At 33.2% G+C, this 19,831-nt stretch overlaps 3 protein-coding genes and 1 non-coding gene across 4 annotated transcripts in view; 3 read left to right on the forward strand and 1 right to left on the reverse strand.

The window, feature by feature from the left end:
- Nucleotides 1-5: 5 nt before the first annotated feature.
- LOC117122629 (aspartyl aminopeptidase-like) lies at nucleotides 6-8,424 on the forward strand. Its single transcript, XM_033268294.1, has 10 exons — nucleotides 6-89; nucleotides 1,815-1,890; nucleotides 2,943-3,031; nucleotides 4,377-4,490; nucleotides 5,320-5,445; nucleotides 6,651-6,775; nucleotides 7,121-7,175; nucleotides 7,424-7,531; nucleotides 7,734-7,811; nucleotides 8,323-8,424. Exons 2-10 carry the CDS (start codon nucleotides 1,830-1,832, stop codon nucleotides 8,422-8,424), a joined length of 858 nt encoding a protein of 285 aa, XP_033124185.1. The 5' UTR covers nucleotides 6-89; nucleotides 1,815-1,829.
- On the forward strand, nucleotides 8,424-14,900 carry LOC117122630 (aspartyl aminopeptidase-like). The gene is made up of 4 exons (XM_033268295.1): nucleotides 8,424-8,435; nucleotides 9,377-9,478; nucleotides 12,827-12,994; nucleotides 13,470-14,900. The coding sequence occupies exons 1-4, from the start codon at nucleotides 8,424-8,426 to the stop codon at nucleotides 13,518-13,520; spliced, it is 333 nt and encodes a 110-aa protein (XP_033124186.1). The 3' UTR covers nucleotides 13,521-14,900.
- Nucleotides 14,901-16,620: 1,720 nt separating this feature from the next.
- Nucleotides 16,621-16,693, reverse strand: Trnak-cuu. The gene has a single exon. It is a non-coding gene; the product is annotated as a tRNA-Lys (tRNA).
- A 339-nt stretch (nucleotides 16,694-17,032) lies between these two features.
- Nucleotides 17,033-19,831, forward strand: part of LOC117122658 (carnitine O-palmitoyltransferase 1, liver isoform-like) — a 37,510-nt gene continuing 34,711 nt past the window's right edge. Inside the window, exon 1 of the mRNA XM_033268341.1 lies at nucleotides 17,033-17,287. Coding sequence (XP_033124232.1) covers nucleotides 17,160-17,287 — 128 coding nt within the window. The 5' untranslated portion in view covers nucleotides 17,033-17,159. The remainder of the gene's footprint in view (nucleotides 17,288-19,831) is intronic.

Raw genomic sequence — 19,831 nt, forward strand, 5'->3', positions numbered from 1 at the left:
TATAAGCAAAGGTACGTCGTCTTCCGTCCTTTAGTTCAGCTGATCGTCTGTGGTTTTTTGTGAACTTGAAATTGAGTTTGGTGAGGTTGGTAAGTCAAACAATATTATAATAGCCATCCAAAGTTCTGATTTATTACTAAAATGAACAAGAAATGGAGCTCAAGATACAATGGACATTTGGAGAAAAGCGTCAATACCAGCATTATTGCTGAAGAGAATGCCAGAATTGATCAGAAGCAGTGCCATTATGAATCAGTCCTAGACCAACAAGGGCCTGATGATCCGCCTATCATACTTTCTTTCAGAGAATTCCCATTTTAAGTGGCAAGAGCTCGTATTGTTAGTTGAGATTTTTATCTCTGTAGTTTAGTTGTGAATGTCTGCATGTTGTTTGTGTAGGCCTGTGTACGAGGCCTACACAAATTCTTTAGCCTCATTTTTGGGCATTTTTGTATTAGAAGTTTTTTTATTTGTGTAAATGTTTTACTGCTTTTATTTCCCTTTATTATTATTATTAATAATATTATTATTATTAATATCATTATTATTATTGCTGCTGCTGCTCTTTAGCCTCATTTTTACCGTATTTAATCGTAGTACACTTTCATGATTATAATTAGTTTATATTTTCGCGTTTTTACTTTTATGACATAGGTCTAAATTGTTTAGTATCGTTTTGGTCTTGCCGTATTGACCTATTGCCGTTTTGGTCTATTGCCGTTCTAGTCTAAACGGTTCGCCATTTTTGTTTTTTGCCATTTTGGTCATTGCGTTTTGACTTATTGCCGATTTGGTTTATTGCTGTTTTTTCCAGAAACGATGTACGACTATCGATCATACATTTTCTATACTAAAATCCGCTCTACATATTTGGTTGTTGGACACCTTCATTTTACAGTCCCTGGGTAATGGGACAGCTCATGTCAGACAGATGAAATTCCCCATTGTTGGACATTTTTTAAGGACGTCTCTCACTTGATTACCCCCAGAGGTTTCAAGACTTTCACACTCATCAAGGAAATATGTTGGCTGCAGCTAGACAGTTTATAGAATTTGTTCTCAGTTTCTGTTGAAACTCTCCATGCAAGTCTTTTTATACAGGGGTCCTAAGTTAAAGAACCAATTTCCCCAGAGATTCGTTTAATGACATTAGGGGTGCTATATATTCTATGAGGAAAAAGTGTAGGTACCAAACGAAGGGCTAGGCCCACCATGATTGGGGCTGAGGTGATGACATTTTTTAGAATAATCACCTATAGAAGCCCACAAGGGGCACTGTCAGACTGCAAAAAATAATCAGCAACCAAAGTTTCGGCCTAAATAAAACAAAACGGTTTGTTTTTTACTGAATTTGTGGGAGATAAGTGAATTTCTGGGAGACCATACCGATTTACGGGAGACTCCTGGGAGTTAGGGAAGACTTGGGACTCCTGTTTATATGAGGCTTGGGGCATGGGAGACTGACTAGGCCATGTTTTCAACTTCCTATATAACTGTACACATTACAGTTTTCTAATCGTTTCCTTGTTCAGCTCTCTGAAACAATAGGTGACATCCTGTTTTTCTTCACCTATAGTTTAAGAGTGATAATAGTTATGGTGTTTTTTTTTAAATTATATTTTCATTAAATATACATTTCCCTTTTATAAATATTCTTAGAAATATGAATAAATTACATTGGGTTTTTTTTTTCATCTTTTTATGTGTCTGTAAAAATTTTGCAATATTATTCATTCAGTTTTTTGTTTTTTTTCAATGCTGTCAATAATTTGTAGAACAAACTTAACAAACAAGTTTATTTCATTTTTCATCAGGGACATCAAGGAAATATGTTGGCTGCAGCTAAACAGTTTATAGATTTTGTAAATAAGGGACCATCCCCTTTTCATGGTAAGTGATTTCTGTCTTTGTCACAGAACACAAAAGAAAATTGTATAAATTGACCCCTATAAAATATGACCTGATTTGCATATAGTATATCTTGGCTTTAGCGTATTAATTCACATTTTTTTTCATGGCATATTTATTCACAAATATAAAAAATACTAGCACACATATTCCTACTTTAACTAAAGATGAAATGTAGGTATACCACTATGAACATGAAACAATCTACAATGTCGATGCCAAATTATGAAACGTGTAGGCTGCCGGCACCGAGGCCTCTGATGATTAGTGCCTAAAAATGTTTTATAAAAATGTAGTGCAATAATAACAAATTGATTATTATTGTACATTTTCGGTATATATTTCAGCTGCTCCAAGTTTCTTTCTTATTCTTCCTTCCTCTTGTTCTCATTATTAATGCATTTAATATTGTTAATAGTAATACTAAATTAATATACCTAGTCTAACCTAGGGCCTAGTCCTAGAGCCTAAGCCTACCTGGCCTAAAACTTTCGTAAACATCGTGTGCATTGTATACCCAGTTTAACACATTGCTATCTTCCTATATTCAAAGCCAGACTTAGCTGGCCTTGTGCCAATCTAGGCCATTTTGGGTAGGAAATCAATTTGTCCCTCCCAAGTACCGCCAGATTATAAATCGACTGGAAATCAACCAATAAGTTATAAAATAAATTTGCAATTTTCCTACCAACCTGTGGTGGCCTAATGATGTGGCGTTCAGCCTTGGTCTCCTGTCATTGGACACCACTTGAGGTTGTGGTGATGATACAACTAAATTTTTTTTATTAATTTCAGTTTTTTTCCGAATTATTTTGTAGCTATCAGCAATATTTAAAAAAACAGGCTTTAATAGCATTTTTAAGTGTGTATGATGGTCTTTTTTTTCTAAAACTAATTGGTGGACTAAAGTTTGTTTAATATTTTTTCTTGTGTTTATGTGCTAACACAGCAGTGCAAACTATGATTTGCTTGCATGCTGGTAAAATACAAGCATTTTATGAATTAAAAACAAACTTATTGTTGTACCTTTTTAGTTGTTGATGAGTGCAAGAGACTCCTGCGTGCAAGTGGTTTCAAGGAAATAAGGGAAAGGGAACCATGGAACATAGAGAATAACCAAAAGGTATGGTACAGGGATTTTGATTGGAGGTTACAGATATTCGCTGTAAGCTGCGTGAATTCAGGTTTCTACAGCATTGCGATGTGACCTTCCAAGTGTTTTTATACAAATAAGTTAAAAGAAAGAGCAGCCCCGGGGGAGGGGGGATGCAAAAAAATGATTTGGAACTTAATCACAGAATGTTGAACTAATTTTCTATTCCAATTAAACTTAATGGTAATTTAATATAGTATTTTAACCCACTTATTGCAGGGCTCGATTTAGTACTAGCCCGGCGTACAATGTCTAGTAAATAGGCTCCGGGCTAGCCTATTTGCCCCTCATGTTGCCCGGTTGTCTAGTGGAGAAAAATTTGCAAGAAAAACAATTTTCTATAAAAAAAAATTTTTTTTAAATCGGAACTTTCGAGACAATCCCTGCACAGGAGGTACCGCAGCCCAGAGGGTACACTCTAGGTAGCTTTCAGCTCTCCACATGCGTGAGTGTTTAATTATTAAGATGATCCCCAAGTCATTCACCAAGCACTACAGGATGGCATGTTATCTTTCTCTCAATAGAAGATCGTTTGATCGTTCAATCTGGTTAATTTAGGTAGTTAGAACATTTTATTTAATGTACTACCTTATAATGATATTTTTAAAATGTTCAACTTTTCAATGCTATAGGTAGGCTAGGCTAGCCCAGGCCCTAGGTCTTGTCTAGGCCTAGCCTAGCCTAGGTAGCCTAAGCAAGATTTATTGCCATTGGGGGTGAGTGACTTGAGACCTAAAGATTTAACAGATGCATTGGTTTGATTGATTTCACGGCCCTTTAGAAATATTAGAAAGCCAAAGTTATAACCAGGGAGATGTAAAACATGCTCATCTGTCCCTATTATAACCAGAGTCGATTTTGCAGCATGGGTGATTTTTTTATTTATTTATTCAACAATATTTTTTTGAGAGGGTAGCTCAAACAGCAATGCTAGAGAAATTCAGAAATTATGAAATTGCAAATCAACCTTCAAATTTAATTGTCGCTAATAAATATTTTGAAACAAAATTTGTTCTTGTCTGTGGGCTAGTTAAATATTCTGTGGGCTAGTAAAATCTCTAGTAAACTAGCCCAGTGGGCTAGTTACCAAAAAAAGTTAGGGCAAGCCCTGTTATTGGAACTAATTTTTCTGCCATGGGGATGCATCTGCATCTCCCTTCCCACAGCCTACTCCCATGTCCTACCAATTGGTTTTATGTTCCTGATGTTTAATCCAATGGTGGGGTAAATTAAAATGCATTTAAACTTGGGTGGCACGATGTGCTATTAACATCAATATAATAATATAGTTTTTTTAATTTTTAAAAAATTACAGTACTTCTTAACACGTAATCAATCAACTATTATTGCATTTGCTGTTGGAGGTAGATTTGAACCCGGAAACGGATTTACTATGATTGGTGCTCATACTGATAGTCCATGTCTAAAGGTAAGCTAGGTTAGGTAAACCACATATCCCAGTTAGTCCATAAACTATTTGTATCATGGTGTTTATATCTCTGACTGAATGCATTTATTATTATAGAATTTTGTTTTGCTAATTCTTAAGTGTTAATATATATACCAGTATTTAGGTTTTTTTTCTCTCTTTATACTATATTTGTATTAATTAAGTTGCCATTGAATTGTCAATGTACTGTTTCTTTTAATTTGTGTGATGGTATATAACAATAGAATAACTAGATTAAATAGTGTTTATAAACAAAGTATAGTGTTGTTAAGCCAATTTGTAAGCATGAACTGTATTGTATTTACATGTTGTTTACTTGTATCTGGAACTCTATATAATGCTGTCACCTTCAAATTTAAAATGTAATTTTGCTCATTTTTTTTTTTTGTATATTTTTTAATTGAATTAGTCTTATTGTGTAATAAATATTTTTTGTATTGTAAATTTTATCCATTATTAATGTAAATTGTAAATATGCTATAATAATTTTTTTTTAATAAAATTAAATTTTAAAATTTGTTTGTATTGCTCATCATTGTTTATGTGATGCTATTATTTGAGTAAATGAAAAAAGGTGAGCATAGCCTAATGCCTATCAACCACTTACAGCACACAAATGAATCTCTATTCTTGTTAGTGGGATTAAAGGTAAAATTTTACCATGGCAAATGGTTCTTGCATATGACTATGGACTTGCAGAAATATACCTTCCTTTTTTGAATATCAGTTGATGTATATACAGGGTACTAACCTGGCTAACGTAATGGTAGACTATTCATTTATTGTGATTTTTCTTTAAATTTACAAGGTAAAACCAAAGTCTAATAAAGTTCGACATGGCTACCAGCAGGTAGGTGTGCAGTTGTATGGAGGTGGAATATGGAATACCTGGTTTGATCGTGATCTTACTGTCGCTGGTAGAGTTTTAGTTAAGGTAAAATAAGCCATATATTTGTAATTTTACATATTGAACTTTTTATTATAGCTAATTTCACTTGGTTTTCACAATGAAGTTGCATTGTGAAATGCATTTTTATTAGCCAAGAAGAGAAGCTCCGGGGAGGCTATTGTTTTTGCCCATGTTCTTTTCCACGCTGTTGTCATCGTTGTCGTTGTCGATGTTGTTGGGTAAATTGTTTGTTACCATGATAACTTAAATTTGGTAAGTCCAATTGAATGCATGATGGTAATAAGAAGACAGAACCTATTGTTTTTGGTATGTGTGTGAATATGTTAATTGATCATTTGCATAATTAATATTTCACTAATCAGATAATTTAGGCTAGTTAACACAATAACTAAAGTTTGTTAAATCTGATTGGTATCAAAGTTGGCAGAATGTAAGATGTTAATAAGAAGATTGAACCAATTTTTTTAGTACATGTGTAATTATGCTAATTGCTCATTTACATAATTAATATTTCACTATTTATAGGCTAGTTACCACGATACCTAAAGTTTGGTCTATGCTTTTACTGCGCAGCGTAAAAGGAGCATTTCTAGTTTTTTTCATATCTGAGAGCAATATACCTATACAGATTTGTCTTTATTCTTAAAAGTTTTTTCATTATAAGTGCTAGTTCTATTTTCTCTAGAGTTAAATATTAATTGAGAAAATCAAACAATTAAATGTTGCTAAATTCCTTGATCATCATTCAATTATCATATCAATGTGATTGCTACAAAGGTTTCTAGGGTGATCAGGGTTCTTAATAAAATTAAATCCATATTACCAAATTCTATCATTTTAACTATATACAAAACCATTATACAGTATTACCAAACATTATGCTATTACAGCATTGGGGGTCTGCAAATTCTATCAGTTTAAATAAAATCCACATACTTCAGAAAAAAAGCCTTACGTATTTGCTGTAACGTCCACTACCTTCACCATTCGACTCCCCTCATTATTTCAACTCAGACGCTTAATATTTTTGACATTTATTTAAAAGAAATGGCTATATTCATGTACAAATAACCTTCTTTTTTTTTTTAATCGATAGGCTGTGACATACTGCCACCTAAAAATAAAGCATAGCATGATTCTCTTCACAGCCCATCAATAGTACATTTTGCCTTATTCATCTCTTTTCTGTTATTTTTTTGTTATTTAATATATTAATCTGTTTATCATAGGAAGGTAGTAATGTGATTCATCATCTTATAAATGTTGAGAGACCGATTCTTCGCATTCCTCACCTTGCTATACATCTGAATCGCAAAATCAACGAACATTTTGGACCTAACTTAGAAAACGAATTGTAAGTATTATAAACTCAAGAAAGTTACTACTGCATATATAATACATACATAAATATGTATTGAAGAGAACTACGGTATTTTATGAACTTTATTCAGGAAAGTTGGATCATGTTTACTATAATAAAAATAATAATTACCGATTATGATTTAAATATGAAAACAGTAAATTGTTCTGTGTGATGACACTGGCCTTTGATAACCTCATTCAAGGTTGTTCTTGAAAACATTAGGTGAACTTCAACAAAAGACAAGCAGAGCATTATAATTAAAATTATCGCTGTGGCTAGAGGCAATGTACTGAATCATGTAAAATTAATAATTTTTTTATGATCTTGTTTTTCTAGACTCCCAATCATTGCCTCTACAATACAAGGACCAAGTTGTCCCACTACACCCGAAGTAAGTTGCTTCTTAAATTACTAATTGATACCAATTATATATTAGTATGTGTATTTGTACAAATGGCAAACAATAGTAGTACAATAGTGACCAATGACTATGTTATAAGCATTAAGATTTTTTTTCTAAATTTTAAAGCATGTTTCAGAACCCCAATGGAAAGCAGTGTTTGATGCTACTTGGGTTTATCCCTATTAAAGATGTTTTTAGATTGATATTTTGTTATTTACTCATGGTTTTTATTTTAGGCTGCAAAACTCTCACCTGCACTGCTGAACATCATATGTAATGAACTCAGTGTTGAGGAGAGCAAAGTTTTGGACTATGAACTCTGTCTTGCAGACACACAGCCAGCGGTCAGTATACTACTTTTAGCAACTTGCGATCTAAATCTTTCAACAAATATGAAACAATTAAAATCATCATAATGTTAACTGTTTCTGTATATTATTAAATTAAACAATCATATCTCAGTATCAAGCATTGTGAGTCACATAACTTTGCTTTACTATGCATCAGTGGCATAAATTATATCCATGAAATATTTAATTTCTATAGGCCATTGGTGGCGCCATGGAAGAATTCATATTCGCTCCTCGTCTGGACAACCTTGTCAATGCTTATTGTGGCTTAATTGTGAGTATGCGTCTTAACAATAACAACTTAATATTCATGGTATCTTTATCCATTCAATTATTCTATTGCAGCTTAAGCTGAAACATTACAATGCTACAGTACAACAAATTTCTAAAAAAAAAAATTATACAGATTAAACACTGAATTACCAACATTATTAAATTATTATTATATACTAAAACAGATTAAAAATAATTAATTATTCAATTTGAGTACCATAACTCATCATCTAAAGCCAATACATTTAATTGCTACAATAGTTGTTAATTAACAAAACTTTGTCCCCTTCCCTCCATTTCCTACCAAATATTTATAACTTCTTTTTTCTAATTCTTCTACTTCATATTAATTTGTGTACTTTATGTCTATTTATCATTCTTTAGATTTCTGAAAAAAAATGTTTCCCTTTCTGTATCATCTCCACCTTCTTCTATGATGTCATACCTTTTTCTTAATTAGTTGGTATAACAATACATAGTTATTATTATTTACCCTTTTCTAATATCCATAGGGCCTGATCCAGTCTTGTGATGAACCAGAAAGCTTGAACTCTGACCCCAACATCAGGATGGCTTTATTGTTTGATAATGAAGAGGTAAGAGAAAACGTTTAATGAAAGTAAAGGTGAACATAAATCAAAAAGGTTTATGTTTTGGTGTGAGGAGTGTATATATAAACGAGTAGACTTCTGTATATTGGTTATTTAATAATTTATAGTTAAATGAAACTGTTGAACCTGATTGATTCATGTTGGTTTTGTTTTGTTTTTATTATTTGATTTAATTCTCTTTATTACTTTGAAGTGAATCAAATACATATATCAGTGAAACCATCTATGTTTTCACTAAATGGTGAACTCCTGTACTTAAAATTATAAATTGTGACTTTGGTATACCTGTATAGAGTAATACAAACTCCATTTTTGTTAACATATAGGTATCTATGGAAGTTGTGTTGGAATAAAATCCACGATCTAGGTATTTAAGAAGGTAAAAATGTCCGATAAAAACAAATTTGTGCAGGGCCTAGAGTGGAATCAGAATGCTTAGAAGCTGCCAACTGTAGGCCTAGGCCCCCCCCCCCAGACTTAGCTGCGTAAGCCTGTAGGCCTAGCCTAGGCCTAGTTTATGCCAGTGTAAGTAGTATCAGTGCAAATATATAGGAATTTGGGTCAACCCCGATTTTACGAATACCCGAATTTACGAATGGCTCTGGGCCCATGCCGTACGTAAATGAGGGGTTCTACTGTAGTTCTATAGTACAGTATTAAGTTAATATCAATATGATATACTATCATCATTTTAGTGTACATAGTAGATTATGGTAAATCTTCTTTCTTTATGTGTTTTGTAAGATGCATAGATCCTCTTATTTACTACTTTCCTTAATTATTTGCAAAGTTTTCCAGGTGTAATCTTCTACAGGCCTCTTGTTTGTATTATATTACCATAAAAAATATGAACTAGCAATAAACAGTTTCATTGAGAGGAATATTTTCCCTAAAAATTAAATTACGAAAAAAAAGTTATCTATGACATTGATATACTGAAATATTTTGCTTTTAGGGTCCTGCAATAAAATTCAATGCAAATCAACGCTATGCTACAACAGCTGTATCTGCCAGTATACTAAGAGTCATTGCAGAGAAAGTGTCCATTCCATTACAGGTAAATAAACTGCATTAGTGTTGATGTATTTATAATGTGACCTATGCTGTGGAGTTGAATAGGTTGGTAGATATGATTTCCTTCCAATCTCAAGGCCCTGGGTTAAATTCCTGTCATGGTAGCATGTTTTTACTCACCACCAAAAACAACTCCATTCCCTAAGCGTCATAATGATTCTGTGTACAGCATCTTGTGTAAATGTTTGTCTGAATGAAGCTTGCTGTTTGGTTGAGTATATAGGCCTTTGTGTTTAATTTTTTTTAAATATATAAAATCTTTTTTTCGTGATGTCACTATTGCAGTGGAAAAGTGCCATCCTATGACAGGGGTTCCAAGTTTAAAGAAGTCATTTCTGGGAGATCTGGTTAGATGAGATTTCTTAACACATCTAACTTTATTATGCTGAATATGGTGATACCCATTGGCACTGTTTTCCGTAAGACAATTAATAATAAAATACTAAAAACATGCAAATATTTTGAATTTTCGGAAGATGGGTTAATTTCCGGGAGATGCCTGCTTGCAGAATTGTAGGAGACCGATCCTGTCTGAACTCAAAACCATGTCACCATGAAAAGTAGACATAAAACTATGAATTATGATGATGAAAACAATGATGTTTTTTTTTATAAAAGCTTGCAACATCTTAAAGGTTTTGGTTTCCAGTCACAAGATTAAAAATGAATTGATAAGTAATTTCCTTGTTCTTAAGATATAGTGTACAATGAGTCATCAGTGTAAAGTTCATAATGAACATCAGTTATAAAAAAAAATTTTGGCTGGACCACTTTTTCTCAATTCTATTACTTTTTAAGTAAATACATACTGATACCCATAAATTATATGAATTTACTATGAATGTTCGCATCACTTTTTAATGTTATATATTTAAACAAAAATCCACCATTGCCTTTGTTTTTTTAGTGCCTATGTACATTTCAACTTTTATGAAGTTTTTCAATTATAGTATAATTAAGACTGATTTTGAAAATGTTTAGTGGTATTAAATTTTGGGGTTGAGTTGGCCAATTTGTCAAGCCGGCACTGATTACACTTCCACTAAATTTAAATCCTGTATCTACCACTGCGTGGGGTTAAAATGGTTAGGGATTTTGCAGGTTGCCAGCTGCTACTGAGCATCTATTTGTTTAAATTTAACGTTCCTAGTCGTACTCGTACTAGAAACTTAATCTATGTTACATTTACTAACTAATAGAGGTTTATTTCAAAGATTAGCTGTTACATATAATAATTTAAGTTGTTCTGATGAAATTGATATTTTTTATGATAGTTTATCCTCGTTTAAGCTTAAAATTAGTAATGTTGTTTGATGTTAGTTATTATTTGTCTCCTTATATGTGTATATGTTTTTCTCCAACCTGTTTTTGGAGGTTCTTTTCTCTGTTGGTTGAGAATTAAATAAATAAAACAAAAATAAATGACATATTTTCAAAATGCTTTCACATCAGGCCCACCATGATGTGGTACGTAGATATACATGTAATACAGTATATCAATTAACTTTAAATGTTGTATGTTCCCAGGGTAGACTATACAATTGCCAACAGCTATTTTGGGCATACAGGCAGTGGCGTAACTACTGGACCCTTAACCACAGGGGCCCCGATACAAAAATCTCTGGTAGGGTTCATGGAGAGTGATTTTATGGTTTAGAATGGCACAAAATTATACTTTTAGACCACAATATTGGGGATTTCGATTGGAGCTTTTTAGACCATGGACCTCAATTGGAGGATTATTTTGTTCTCTGAAATTACTGTATTACTATTTTAAGAATATTACTAAATTACCAAGTTAGTCTGTACCAAATCAAAACTACTGATTTACCATGGGTTTTTTTCGCTTGCACCAAAACCAGACCATCATCTTCAACATCATTATCATAATTATTTCATATTTTTTCTGGGCACCCATATAAACAAAGTTTTCACAGTAGGACCTGTAAAACCAACCACATTCTAACAGTGTGCCCCTCCACCCTTTCACAAAAAAAAGCTGGATTCCTGACTTGAATCTTAGTGTTCTATTAGGTATGTCCTTATCACCTGGTAGGCCTAGATCTGTCCATGGAGGTAATACCTACATGGTCTGTCTGCCATAAATAAACCAAATAAGAATTGACTAAAATTAAAGTGTAAATGGTACAACATCTAGCAAAATCAAACATAAAAGAGAACTGAATTTAACCAACTTTAAAAATTCAATTGATAGTACAACTGGGTCGTGATAATTAATTTTTAACGCTTCAGGCCAAATTTGGCAAGTACCGGTAAGTGTAATTAAAATTGTATCAGGAGAACGTTATTAGAAACTCTACGGTATTCATATTTGTAGGCCTATTAATTCATAGCACATTGCATCGTGTGAATACATAACACACGTCTTCTTTAATTGCGTATTGTTTATGTTTCACAATACCTTGCACGTTGTGTAAATATATATGTGTGCAGCCAGACCAAAACCAGGAATTGTTGTTCATTGTGTTATAATATATTCGTGTTCATTTCACTTTATTTATTCATGGAGGAATAAGAAACTCAATTCATCTAGTTATGGAGCTGATAGAACATAAATTTTGAAAAGTTATCATTTTCACAATAGACATTTGTCTCTATTTGTTAATGGTGGGCTGAGCAGTGTATGAGCTGTCAATGCTAACAGCAGGATGGGAAGGGGTGAGGCTCTACAGGTTTGCCAGCTGCTATCTTCAAGCATCTAGAAGTGCCATATTTCCGAAGAGATAGACTCTGTCTCCATGCTAACTTTAAATCTTGTGGCTGCATTTGAGGGGGACGGGTGGCGACTCTACAGGTTGTCAGCATATATTTCCGGGCATTCAGAGGTTGTTCATTAACTGTGGTGGGGGCTGGGACGGATATGCACTCAGACCCCACTAACTTTAAAATCTTGTATCCGTGGTTAGGGGTAGCTTGTCAGTTTAAAAACCAAATTAAACTCCCCACCTCTTACCATAATGGCTGGACCACTTGCAAAATGCTTCCGACAGCTATGAACAGTGATATGTTTATGTGGTTTGGTTCAGCGGGAATGATTTGGTTTTAATTCCTTACTGTGCATTTCGCTTTTGTCCTTGACCAAGGCACTTTTCTTCATTGCTTCTCTCCACACGGCGGTATAAATAGGTACCTGGTGGGGCTGCCTGCTCCTGCGCTGATTACAGCATGTTGACCAAATGTCCTGGGACAGAAGCACCTCATATCTGCAAAGAAAGGCTAATTAACTGAATAAATAAATAAAATGTTTTTACATGTGAATTATGAATCATATTTGCTTTTGAACTTAATCAATATATTTACTTTACCATAGGATATAGTAGTGAAGAATGATAGCCCATGTGGCAGTACGATTGGTCCAATAATCTCAGCAAAACTTGGCCTGAGGACCGTGGACATGGGTTCACCCCAACTAGCTATGCATTCAATCCGTGAGATGTGCTGTACCTCAAGCATAAGCCAAAGTATAACATTGTTCAAGGTAAAATAAATAGGTTCACTAAAATGTTATTTTTAATTAATTTGTTTATATGGATTTTCAGTAAATATACTGTACTATACCAACATCAAATAACAAAATTCCTAAGTCCCTAATAATTCACTATCCCTAAGTTATACTGGTAGATATCGACCCATTCTCCGCCACAACATCTGATTTAAGCAAGCCATACTTTAATTTTATTTTAACAACAGAATTGATCCATTAATTTAAAAAATCCTTTTATTTAATAGTTGCAATATTATCTTGTTTTGCATTTATTGTATATAATTATTGTAAATATTGTTGATGCAGATGTTTGCCCTTGATGACATTAGTAGCTAATAAAATTGAATTGAATTGAAATAATTTACAGCGTTGGTTATTATTATCTGTAGATAAATGTAATATTGTTACATTTTGTGTTCACTCAGTATTTGAATTGTGTTGAAATAAGTTTACTTTTTATTTTTTACAGGCTTACTACAGTACATTCCCTGCCGTAGATGAATCCTTCATTGTTGAGTAAAGGTGGCCTGGTCTTCAACAACTGACGTCAAATTTTCACTACACCATAAAAATATATTTCTATTTTGAGATGTTTTTTTTAGGTTCAAATTTTCCTAATTTGTCTACTACTATTACAGTTAAATATTAAATTTTTATTATATAATTTTCTGGAGCACTGGTGAGTACAACATCATTGTTCTCCATCTGGACACAATAATGCAGTAATTTACATCATTGTTCTCCATCTGGACACAATAATGCAGTAAACTAATAAATTATTTACACAGGCAGACAGTAAGAAACCAAGTACAATATTGAGAATGATTAATGTATAGTATGTCAATAAACTAGATTATAATTAAGAAAAAAATTATTCTGTTACAGTATACACAAACATGCACTGTATATATCATCAACATATGTACATGTGTGATCAGATATATCTGCATGTATCCTCCCCGTATTTGTGTACTATAAGCCGTAAGGGCTTTGTCTGAGGCCGGCTGATAACATGTTTTGCCCTTGTGTTAGGCTGAAAGGATATTGAATTAGTGTGTGTGCAGGAGTGGAGATTTTTGCCACAAGGACAGTTTGGTGTAGTGGATACCGGCAATATAATTGCACAAACTATGCTGTATGTTTGTTACAATACACGTTACTTTGGCACAGTCAACCCATAATTATAAACTACAGCATTTTTTCATACCAAAGCAGGGGCAGTTTGGGTGGGGTGAGGGTACCTCCCCTTTTGCACAGTAAAAAGAAGGGAAAAAAAGAGAAAGAGAAATTATTGATTGCCCCCCCCACCCCTTGTTTTACATTTCTCGATCTGCCCCTGCAAATTTGGTCAATAGCAAGATGTAGGTTAATACCTACAACTTGCTTAAAAATATCAAACTTACAGGACTTATTAGTGCTGTAGATTTTTCGAATTCTATGTTTTAGAAATAACAGTGTTTCTAAATTATAGATTTGTGTTGCCCAATGTTAAGACTTCTTAAGTAAACAATACAATGTCTGTTATCAAGTTTTGTGCACAATCTTAATTAAGACCCTGTAATAGATCTTTCTGAAGTGTTGGTTAAACAACTGACCAAGCAGAACATGTTATTTAGTGGATGGGACCAGGAAAATGAGTATATCCTGCAACCCACACTGAGCACTCAACCATATTTCTTCTGTGGCTGTAATTTTGTGCAACATGTTTAAGTGGCAATGCTTAGCAGAATGCTCCATTTCCATTTTAAGTCCCTAGGATAACATATTGAAAGTCTGTTGTTACTGTGAATTGTTTGTTATTTTCAAAGTGTACAATCAAGTTGGCAAAAACAAGTTAAATAGAGCAAGTTTATTTTGTATGTATTGTAATTTGCAATAATAAAACAACTAAAAAACAAAATTTGTGTTTCTTTATTAGTTTTTTTTTAATGCATCTCATATACTGTATTATTGCTTTTTTTTATCTGATTTATTGAAAGTACTGTAAATAACAAAGGCAATTATTTTAAATTAGCAACTAAAAGTTTTATGTTGTTTTTTGAGGTTTTCTCCAGTTTTGTTGGTGGCAGGTATTCCAAATTAGGCCTAAAAAAAATTGTTTGTTTGCCCCCCAGCGCCCACCCCTAGCTCATGGAAAAATAAGGGCGACATTTTTTTTAACAAGGTTTTTTTTTCCGATTTTTTTTTCACAAATTTCACAAAGTGATCTTTATTTTTCTCCATTTTGCACATGAAAGCTGTCTAAATTTGGTGTCTGATGTAAGGTATTGCCATTCTAGGTCTAAATGCCTGCCCCTCCTATACAATTTTTAGCAATAAAGGGCAAAACAAACAGTTTATTTTTTTAGGCCTTACACTACGGGCAGAGTTGGGTGTATGCGTGCATTTTTATTTGGGTTAAGAGTAAGTTTGCAGTGAGGAGTAAATTCATATTTTAAAAGATAACTTTAATCGCATCAACTGTATTTTGCACTATATAAGTCTAACAACCAGAGGACCCACTAATTACAGTAGTTTAAAAAAAAACAAAAAGACAGTTAACTCTGAAAAGACATTTTGAGATTCAACGTTTTGATCTATTTGATGATATGATATCAAGAGAAAGTCTTGCCCATCCCTATATACAGGTATTTACAATATTTGCAGTATAAGTATAACAGAAAGTAAATCAAAACTGAACAATCAAATTGAAAAAAAAATAATAAAACTCATGTAGATCACAAAATAGATAGTGGCAGATAAATGTCAGTCAAGAATAAAAATTCTGTTAAAATTTAATTTCACCATAAATATGATGTCAGAAACAGTGGCGGGGCAGGGGAATTAAGCCCCCACCCCCCTCCCCCGCATCGGCCAAAGCTTGTCAGGCAGTTGGACCAAAATAAAAAAGGCCTAGTTTTCCCATCCCAGCAATTTCCGGCCATCTGGAAGTCCCAATTTTAAAAAAATTCTTGTTTTGGGAGGAGGGGACAACCCTTTTTTACACCCACTCCTGGCTCCGGCCTTCGGTCCTCAGATAACGCTGCACGCTATAATTACACCCATAAATACTTAGCCCCCCCCCCCAGTCGGGCACCTTACACATCTAGATGTGTATAAGAGACACCCCATAAATGATATCCTAGAGCCGCCACTAGTCAGAAAAAGGAAAAATAATGTAATTTCAAGGAAAAATAGAATAAGAACACAGGCCAAAAAAAGTGTAGCCTAATGCAGACCAATAAAAAACCTAGAGTAAGATTTTTATTTAAACTCAACTTTTTTTCTCAGCATATGGCCATCTGTTTGTTGTGTAGTACAGTAGTACCTTTTTATATGGTGTAATCTTTTTAGTATCTTATCAATATCACGTAGAAGAACAACTTCAGGTGATACAAGCTTCTTTTCTGTGTCTAAACAAAGCCTTTATTATTATTATTATCATACCTTGATTTTATATATTTTAATTAGCATAATTAATGTAGCTCTGACTGGTAGATTCACCACTAAACAAAAATATATCTTACTTGTTCAGTGTTTTTGTTTTAAAATATTAATATGTGTTTGAAACTTTTAATATGTGCAGGTAACAGCATTGTAGGAAAATTCTATCTATAATTGACATGGGAAAAAAAAAAGTTCGCCCAATGTGGGGCTCGAACCCACGACCCTGAGATTAAGAGTCTCATGCTCTACCGACTGAGCTAACCGGGCTTGTTGAATACTGACCTGCGCTATGAATTCTATGTACTAAAAAATGGCGCGAAAAGCACGTCTTTGGTCTTGTTATTATTTTGAAAAGGCTATTCTATTTTTGTTTTCGTCTTTGTAATCAAAGTACAGTGTTATTACAGTACTGTTAGATTTTCATACAAAAAGTAGTTTGTTATATTTTGAAGAATTATTATGAATAATGGGAAATATCGCTTTGTTCGCCTGTAATGCATAGGCAGAATTTGTACGTATTCCCGACAAAGACAGCAAAGACTTCGTACTATCAACTCGCGTTCCCCTATTTTAGTGAATAGTTGCGCCCTCACACACATCTCATCAGCTGCATTTTGTCGGATGTCATTTGTCAATGGTCGTGCTGAATAGGATTTTATGTGATTGTTTTTCGAATATTATTACTATTATTTACATTAGCCTAGGTGAAAACCTCTGTTTTTAATTCATAAATATGGCAGAAGCCAGAAGTGCTGTTGGTGAACCTATTGTTCATGCACTAGATGAAGAGGAATCGAATTCATATTTGGCAGCTTTGAACGAATTTCGACGTTCGACAAGACGGAGGTTCTTTCGCACAAGGTAGGTAGGCCTAGGGGCCTAGGTAGGAGGAGGAGAACGTGGACGAAACCGATAAATACGGATTGTATCGTGATACAAAAATAGGCCCTACCATGCCTAGCCAGGCCTCTAGGGTAGTTTTTATTGAAGTCTAGCTAGATCGGCCCTAAATTTCTTATCCCATTCATTGATTCGTATGTGTAAATAAAATACGGAAATCGAGTAAAAAAATCTTTCACCGGGGCCCAGGCAGGAATCTGTCGTTCGATGATGTTTGTTTACTTAACTTAGGCCGAGGCTAGGCCTAAGTACTACTAAAATACTTATTTTAAATATAGTTTTGTATTCACATTTTGTATTTAAATATTAATGCTTTCTTAATTTACTTGTAATTCTTGTGTATTTCTGTAACTTGTAAGGAGAAGCTATTGTAATTTTGTTCATGTTCTGTATAGTGATCCTGATTTTATATATTGTTATGCATTTTAGCTTTGTGCTACCGTTTTGTATTTGGCGTTTTTATACCTCAATAAATATATAAATAAAAAATAAATTTTATGCCAAGAATTAAATGTTCAATCAATCAATCAATCTTTATTTTCCATCATGAATAAAAACAACACAAGAAAAGATGGAGGAAATACAACAAAGGCATGGCCTGACAATGTGTTGTATTACCTTAGCAAAAAGACAGTTGTATTCAATATAGAATATTAAAAAACATTAAAAATACACATTATCTAAACAAATTACATTAAAGCAGATACACAGACCCACCCACCCCTATGAAATACATGTAGCCAAAATGAACAAGTAATCATTTATTAAGTCAGAGTATGGCCATAATGTTAACTTGCATTAAGAGACTGGATGTGCTTAGAAATCTGAATTTTAAAATGATTGACAAGTACAGTATAAGAGTTTTTAACTCTTTCTGGCAAATTATTCCAAAATTTAGGTCTAGTTGAAAATACAGATTCAATCTTATGAATATCTAGTCGATAGTTTTTATTTCTAGTATTGTACCCATGAATACTTCAACAACAAAATGAAACAAAAACTAATCCTACTCCTTAAAATATGTTTAGCCATAGAATGCTAAGAGCTCATATTTCTTGTGCTTTAAAAGTTTATAACTTTAACTTTTTGATATGATGATATTTATAATGAATATATATTTGTAAGATGATATGTCTTGTACAAGGATTATTTCTACCGTTAATTGTTGTCTGTTATTGAATTTTATGAGTCAATATCTACAAACCATCCGTGAACTAATTTATTGTATGTGTCTAACCATACAAATTGTATTGATAAAACAAAGTGTAAAGTATGACACTAATATTCTTGTGGACTGATCTGGTGATTGTTAATGTTTGTTGATGCGATTCCACGTTTCTGCAATGATGCCCTGTTGCATCCATGGATCATTGCGATTGATTGAATTGAATTTTGAATTTGTAATTAATTGTAGGTCGCTAGTTTCTGTGCTGTCAGGTTATCATACTAATTACCATCAACAAGCGTTGTTGATAGTAATTTGTGGATGCGGTTTAGCGCAGTGTGAAAGGTTTGGTTTCCCAACCTCGAGGTCGGGGTTTCAATCCCTTGCTGTCCATGTCGCTTGTGTCCTTGAGCAAGGCACTTTATCTGCATTTGCTTCTCTCCACCCAGGAGTTTAAATGGGTACCTGGTGGGGTTGCTTGTTCCTGCGCTGAATACAGCAGCAACACTTAGCATGTGGATCCAATGACCGGGGACAGAAGTGCTTCATATCTGCAAAGAAAGGCGCTATATAAATATATATGAATAGAATAGTAATTAGTATGTGTGTACCTTAATACTAATTATCATCAACGACGCTTGTTGACGGTATTTAGTATGTGTACAGTGATGCTCAATACCGTCAACAACCGTCATACAATTTGCATCCTGTGATATACACAAGGCATAAGCATATAGATTAATAATACAGTTATATTGATGATAAATAATAATATTAATAAATTATATATACATCGATTACACAATTATACATTATATACACATATGGCCTACGTAACATAGGTAAATAGATTAATATTGATATTTATAATGATAACCCAGATGATACCCAAATGACGGTGATTAGTATGTGTACAGCAAACTAAGTACTGTTAACAACCATCATACAATTAGCATGTGATATTCACAGGGCCTACCTAGGCAAATAGATTAATACTAATATTTACAATGATAAATAATAATAAATAATAATAATAGTAAAATAATAATGTATTTTATTTATATACAAGTAATAATAAAACTGATGATAAATATAATAAATAATAACAATAATAATAATAAATGATAATAATAATGTTTATACATTGATCCCACAATTATACTTATACTAATTATAATACGCATTTATGGGCTACATACTGTAGGCAAATATATTAATAGTTATATTGATAAATGACTTAGTTAATCGTTTATACCCAAAACAATGTTATTATCCAAGGTCTATAGCAAAGAACTTTAGAACTAATTATAATAATTTGAAACATTATATATATATATATA

This window comes from Anneissia japonica, unplaced genomic scaffold (genome assembly GCF_011630105.1).
Source record: "Anneissia japonica isolate Jap-2015-1 unplaced genomic scaffold, ASM1163010v1 scaffold287945_len1679841_cov205, whole genome shotgun sequence".
Lineage (NCBI taxonomy): Eukaryota > Metazoa > Echinodermata > Crinoidea > Comatulida > Comatulidae > Anneissia > Anneissia japonica.

Excerpts from the sequence above, each read along its gene's own strand:
- LOC117122629 (XM_033268294.1), top strand. The coding sequence starts at position 1,830 with ATGTTGGCTGCAGCTAAACAGTTTATAGATTTTGTAAATAAGGGACCA. Across the intron at positions 1,891-2,942 it reads GGGACCATCCCCTTTTCATG|TTGTTGATGAGTGCAAGAGA; the intron begins GTAAGTGATTTC and ends GTACCTTTTTAG. Across the intron at positions 5,446-6,650 it reads CTGGTAGAGTTTTAGTTAAG|GAAGGTAGTAATGTGATTCA; the intron begins GTAAAATAAGCC and ends TGTTTATCATAG.
- LOC117122630 (XM_033268295.1), top strand. Across the intron at positions 9,479-12,826 it reads AAGTGTCCATTCCATTACAG|GATATAGTAGTGAAGAATGA; the intron begins GTAAATAAACTG and ends ACTTTACCATAG. Across the intron at positions 12,995-13,469 it reads AAAGTATAACATTGTTCAAG|GCTTACTACAGTACATTCCC; the intron begins GTAAAATAAATA and ends TATTTTTTACAG.